Genomic DNA, 6,236 nt, shown 5'->3' on the forward strand with positions numbered 1-6,236 from the left:
CCAATCAGCCGTGACTCCCTCCGTACCGCCAATCAGCCGTGACTCCCTCCGTACCGCCAATCAGCCATGACTCCCCACGTTGGGAAGGATTATTGTCACTTCTCAGAATCTCACCATGGATGCTGTAGCTGCCGGATATGGGCGGCTCTATACAGGGGCCAACAGGGGCCAAGGCTGATGAGCAGAGAAGACAACAAAAAGTCACTGACCTGGTTGAGAGTTCAGTCTGAAACTGAGAGAGGAGGAACCCGGGGGGAGACTGTCCGCCGCTTGCAGTTGTTACAGCTTCAGAGCACAGAGATCGGGGAGCTGGCAGCCAACCGAAAATCCACGGCAGAAAAGCCGATCAGAATTTAACAGCACAGAAAATGCTACAGTTAACACTAGAGTTAATCGCAATGAGAGCCTGAATAATCTGGTGCTGAAGGCAGGAGAGAAAACAGCATAAATGGGGGGGGCCCCAATGGGGGCCAGCGCACCTGAAGAACCTGGCCCCTCTTATGACCCCTATAGACTACATTCATTTCTTATTATAGTATTGTTTATTTAAAGCTGCAGCTGATTGTGTGTTTAGATGTTTATTCTGGTTTAATCCTGAAATGAAAGGATTAGTGGATTATTTTATTCTTTTGGCGTTTTGGCAGCAGATCTATGTCGCTGGAAAGCTACCTTCCATCTGCGCCTCAGACCACAGCTAAGGGCAGATTAGACTTTTGGTCCCGCACAGAGACAGATTTGAAGGTTGCAGAGTCAGAAGTATAAATTGGCCTTTAGTGTTTCCACAGCATGATGCTGCCAGCACTGTGTCTCACTGTGGGGGGAAATCAATGATGTTAATATGAGCTGTGGAGCTGAACCCTTTACCACAGCATCACTGCCTGTTGGTGGTCCAGAAAGTTCCCTCAGTGGTCTGCTCCGTCGGTCAGGTGGGGGTCATCGTGGTCCAGAGCCTGCTGCTGATCTTCTACACCAGCCGGGTGTTTCTGTTCATCGGTACCTGCGTGCTGGGACTGTGCATCAGCAGCGTCTTCCCCTCCATCCTGGCTTTCACAGAGGACATGTTGGATTATAAAGGTGACAAGCTGCTCTGCTAACGTTGTATCTCATCTGTTATTGCTGGTCGCCATGCCGACGTGTTTTTTATTGGTGTGTCAAAGGTGCAGCCACCACAGTCCTAGTGACCAGTGCCAGCACAGGAGAGATGCTGCTCCAGCTGCTCGTTGGATCGGTAAGAGTCGCCTGAACGTCTATCTGCTATCTGCTCGGGGCCCCGCCCCTGCTGATGATGTCATCATACGGCAGCACCTCTCGGACAAACCGTGTTGCACCCATTTCTTTACAATCATTTATCTTCTGGCGACTTAACATGTTATTACCGACATTTACTATTATTTTATGTTTCATCTGTGATCAAAAGTAGCAGAAGGTAGAAAACAATCGGTCTACAGACTGAGCTCTGCTTTTTAAAAGTCTCACAGATTCTTTTCTTCAAGATCTAAGGGCAAATGAGGACAAATGGAACATCTAAAATGATTTTCTAAGAGATTTTAAACAAATAAAACAACAGTTATTCTATTTCTAAAGAGTTAAAAACGATCCACTGGACTTTGTTTCCAAGTTTGAAGACGTTTCTCTTCTAATCCAGGAAGCTTTTTTAATTCAAAATGTCTGGATTAGCGTCTGGATTAGCGTCTACATTTATTTTGTTCATTTATAATGTTTGCCCCATCCTACATCCTCGTCCTGATTGAGATGATCCACCTGGAAATAAAAAAATCCTCCTCTAATTAGAAGCTTTGAAAAACTTAATTATATTGTCCAAATACTCGATTATTTGGAAATAAATCAACTTTGCAGTGGGTAGAAACGTGTGTCCTGCTTCTTGCAGGTGATCCACAGTGAAGGCAGCTACTCCTTCCTGTTGTCTACGACCATAACGTCCATCATTAGCCTCTGTCTGTTCCTGCTGCTCCTCTACACCCATCATTTTCACAGAAACTACCAACCAGGTAGGTACTGTACTCACCAGCAGGGGGGGATATACTAGGCAGCTGCCTAGGGCCCCACATTTCCTAAATCCGCCTCTGCACAACCTTCATTTTAATGGACTATTTTCTTTGATTTCAAATGTTTGCAGATTCATCAGGCGCCATAGACATGAAAGAGCAGCCAACCGATGGAGGCTCCTGATCTTTGATTCACACATCGCAGCAGACGAAGGACCCCCCTGTGGCCCCCTATGGGCCCTCTGTGGCCCCTGGACTGACATGTGGCTCCATAGGAGCAGCTGTGATGGATTCATAAAGCAGCAACCTGTCAGAATAAAAGCAGGACAATAAGAGGACCATAAAGTGTCCTTTATGGCCTTACTACAGACACTTCTAGTTCACTAGCTCTACAGAATCTTTGTTTTAATTTGCTAACAGTCTTTGGTACGGAAGAGGATTAGGGCCACTGATAAAAAAAAAGTAAACTGATTTTTAAATTTTATTGTCAGAATTCAGACTGAATTCTGACAATAAAAAGTCAGAATTCTGACTTTTTTCCCATGTTAAACTGAAATAAAGTTAAAACTTTGTTTAGTTTTTTTTTCAGTGGCCTTAATCCTCTTCCGTATTTAGGAAAATAAATAAATAACTAATAAAAGCAATTCATTAAATCTGTTTAGATTGGTTTAATCATCTTTCATCATGTGAGGAACAGGAATGTGCAGCTGTGTTTCAGCCAGCTGTGCGGCAGTGCACAGCTGGGACCGGACGAGTATTTAGCATTAAAATAAAAACCCCTCGGATACGGAATAAAGACATGAGGTTTATTATTGGTCTCGTTTCGCCTCCCTGCTGGACGTCGTTCCTCGACGTCTCGCACGTCGAAACGCCGCTTTAGACAAGCAGCTTGTAAACATTTGGATTAAGCATCAAACAGAGAAACTCCACCAAACAGCAGAAACCGTCTTTGCTTTAAAACAGCTTTTTACATTTAAAGGAAAAACAGAAGAATTCAGGTTAGATGTGCAGAAAAAGGCTTTGGGATCATTTTCATAGATCTACTAATAAACTTACTGCAAAAACGCTCCATTTATGCATCGTATATATTTCTATAAATATTTATACTTGTGCCTGATTACAAATTAGTCTTTTTTTCTCCATATAAACTGATTGAGCTCCTTTGTTCTTATAAAAACAAGTGCATAATGAAGAGAAAAATACATTTCTTTAGTCAACAAACAACATTTCATCCTAGAAAAGTGAGAGAATCCAATTAGACAGGAACCCCGACCTTTAAGTGCAAGAACATCTGCATGAACAATATCTACACAATATCAAAAAACAGTCAACGTACAAAACAGACTGATTTTATCCCAATAAGGCTCTGATTCCTAAAATAAAAAAGTCGACATCGATTCCCAAAAATCCACAAAGTGAAACAGAAGGAAACAAAAAAAAAAACATTACGGATTTACAAAAATAGAAATTATTCTCAAAGTTTTATTACAGGAAAATAAAAGGAGACTATGCCAACAGGTTTTCTCTCTCTAATATATATATATCTATCTTTATACAGTTTGGGAGCAAAGGTTTAGAGGCAGGTAGAGAACAAACATGGCTGCTGGCGTTGAACGGCTAATTTACATGCTGCGCGGGTGAAGCGGTGTCTGAACGCGGCAGGTTTTAGCCACGCCCCCTCTGTGGTTTGGTCCGTTCCAACATGGCAACCGGAAATAAAAAAAAAACAAAAAGCGCTCCATTAGATTCCGGGAGAACTTAGCGATGCTAACCGGCTGCGGTAAGGCACCATTTCCCTCCGAGCGGCGGCGGCTATCGTGTAAACAAGCGTGATGTCGGATGGCAAAGACGACGTCATGGAGTCGGTCTCAGACTTATGGCTTTAAGCTGGCGGGGTGTAAACCCCAGAGGGCAAAGGTCAGGGTCAGAACCAAAACATCATGACCCCCCAGTGATCGCCACATCACTGCGTTTAGAACCAGATTGGTTCCTTCTGAGAGGGCGCCATTAACGTCCATCACAGACAGAACAGTTTAAAGCAGATCTAGACAACTTCCACACTGAAGGTTGTTATTGCTGGGAGTTCATCGTGGTCCGGCTCTGGCCCCGGGGGGGTCATAATGTTTGGTTGGTCGGTGGGTTTCAGAGGCAACCGCAGCTACTGTGGTTAAATCTAGTCTTCATAGGTCTGTGGAACCAGAACCACCAGAGATGCGGAGGTCAAAGGAGCGCCGCCAGAGAAGAGCTGAGCCGAGACGCTGCTCCGATCATTTCCTGCTTTGGGAATATTTTCAGGAACCGACGGATAGATGTTGAACCGGCAACTCTTCACCGTTTATAAACACCTTCTAGTTTAAAGACGTCTCCCATCAGTGTCTCTCTGCCATCAGGATGAGTGGGAGCACCGCTGACCCGCCAAAATAAAAGCCTATCCTATGGAGTTCCTCCTGAGGAGAACGTCTGCAACATTTTATGGCTTTTCTTCTTTACCAGATGAAGGCAACAGATCAAAATGGCTTCCAGGGATTCTGCGTGTTTTTCATTACGCCTGCAGAGACGCTAAAGTATTCACGCCGCTTAGACTTTGGCGTGGTGTCACACGAAAACCTCCACAGCATGTTTATCAGAAGGGATTCTGACCGACACGGAGCAATGCATGCTGGGAAGTGGGAGAAGCTGCACTGGTACAGGGCTAAGACTAAAGGGAACACTGGGACCCACTGGGAACCAGTGGGAACCACTGAGACCCAACCAGTGGGAACTACTGAGACTCACTGGGAACCACTGGGACCCACCAGGAACCACTGGGACCCAACGGCAACCACTGGGAACCACCAGGAACCACTGGAACCCAACGGCAACCACTGGGAACCACTGAGACTCACTGGGAACCACTGAGACTCACTGGGAACCACTGAGACTCACTGGGAACCACTGCCTGACTGAACAGACTGAATAAAATCAAAGTTTCCTTTTTTTAAGGAAAACCTTGTTTTGTTTTTCTGTCTGATGATAAAAGCTTCAGATTAAGTTTAGGCTGAATCTAAAACATCAAAGGAGCTTCCAGGTTTAAAAAAAGGAAAATCTTCCAATAAATCCAAGGTTGAGTTTAGACTGGGAAGATAAATCCCAGTTAGACGTCAGTCTACCGAAGGAAAGACGCCGATAGCCGAGTGTCTAGGTGGAAACAGACCACCGTTACCATGGTGATTTCTCCATCTTTGATCTGCCGGGATCCCAAAATAAGCCGGACTCTGAGTGTGTGAAGATGAAGAGCTGTAGTGTGAGCTGGGCCGGTCGGGGGGAGTGCTGCATAGAGGTCTATGTTTTCTGAGGGTCGGGGGAGATGGGGCCCGGCGTACTGGTGCCGTCCAAGCTCTGTACTGGGATCTGGAACTGGGGCGTGAGCACCGACGGGAACTGGGAGGGAAAAAAAGAGACGTTAGCTTGGAGCGTTGCTCTGAAGGCGATAACAGGAGGAGGACGGGGGCCCCACCTGGAACAGGTGGGCTCCCTGGCGGCGTGTGGCGGGGCTGAGGGGGGCCACGGGACTCAGCGTGCTCCAGAAGTGGATGTTGGACAGCAGAGGACTGGGAGTCAGCAGGAGGGTTGGAGTCTGGGAAGATTAGAAGCAGGGATAGGCGTTAAATATTACACTAAAATCACTTAAAACACTTTTATTCTGCATTTATTTACAGACGAGCTTCAGTGACTCTATAATGATTGAAAAGGAGAGTTTTAAATGGGAATAAAAATGTTTGATGCTTTTATTTATCTATTATCTTTGATCCTAGACTGGAATATTGAATATATCCCTGGGCATCAATATCAGGGTGAAAATGTTACCATGGCAACAGGATTTTCCCGCTCCGCTCCGTGTCAGTGAGTTCACGTGACATCAGCAACCAACGTGTCACCAATTCTGCCTGGAAAAACTTGGGTTTTTATTATTGACAGTAGGGTTAAGGGTCTTGCTCAGGGACCCAGAGTGGCAGGCTGTGGGACTGGAACTCAGAACCTGTGGATTCCAACCACTAGGCCAGCGCTCCCCTGAGCAGAGATCAGGGTGAAGGGTCCCTCCCTCCAGATGGGATACCCAGGATTCCTGTTAGAAGGACGGGTGACTCACCGCTATAGCTAGCCAGCCGCTACAGCTAACCAGCCGCTACAGCTAGCCAGCCGCTACAGCTAGCCAGATGCTACAGTTAGCCAGATGCTACAGCTAGCCAG

The 6,236-nt window shown here is 45.9% G+C and overlaps 2 protein-coding genes across 3 annotated transcripts in view; one reads left to right on the top strand and one right to left on the bottom strand.

Moving 5' to 3' along the window:
• LOC107102062 (major facilitator superfamily domain-containing protein 4-A-like) overlaps window positions 1–2,485 on the top strand; it is an 11,041-nt gene extending 8,556 nt beyond the window's left edge. Inside the window, exons 7-10 of the mRNA XM_015401224.1 lie at window positions 927–1,074; window positions 1,158–1,228; window positions 1,889–2,009; window positions 2,138–2,485. Of these exons, the coding sequence (XP_015256710.1) occupies window positions 927–1,074; window positions 1,158–1,228; window positions 1,889–2,009; window positions 2,138–2,190 (393 nt within the window). The 3' untranslated portion in view covers window positions 2,191–2,485. The remainder of the gene's footprint in view (window positions 1–926; window positions 1,075–1,157; window positions 1,229–1,888; window positions 2,010–2,137) is intronic.
• Window positions 2,486–4,867: 2,382 nt separating this feature from the next.
• LOC107102063 (ETS domain-containing protein Elk-4-like) overlaps window positions 4,868–6,236 on the bottom strand; it is an 11,766-nt gene continuing 10,397 nt past the window's right edge. The window contains exons 5-6 of one of the 2 annotated variants that reach the window (XM_015401225.1): window positions 5,503–5,622; window positions 4,868–5,426 (exon numbers count right to left, since the gene is read on the bottom strand). In XM_015401225.1, the coding sequence (XP_015256711.1) occupies window positions 5,328–5,426; window positions 5,503–5,622 (219 nt within the window). In that variant the 3' untranslated portion in view covers window positions 4,868–5,327. The remainder of the gene's footprint in view (window positions 5,427–5,502; window positions 5,623–6,236) is intronic. The other variant, XM_015401226.1, reaches the window with a different exon arrangement.

The sequence above is a fragment of the Cyprinodon variegatus genome, unplaced genomic scaffold (assembly GCF_000732505.1).
Source record: "Cyprinodon variegatus isolate N-32 unplaced genomic scaffold, C_variegatus-1.0 Scaffold1195, whole genome shotgun sequence".
Taxonomy (NCBI): domain Eukaryota; kingdom Metazoa; phylum Chordata; class Actinopteri; order Cyprinodontiformes; family Cyprinodontidae; genus Cyprinodon; species Cyprinodon variegatus.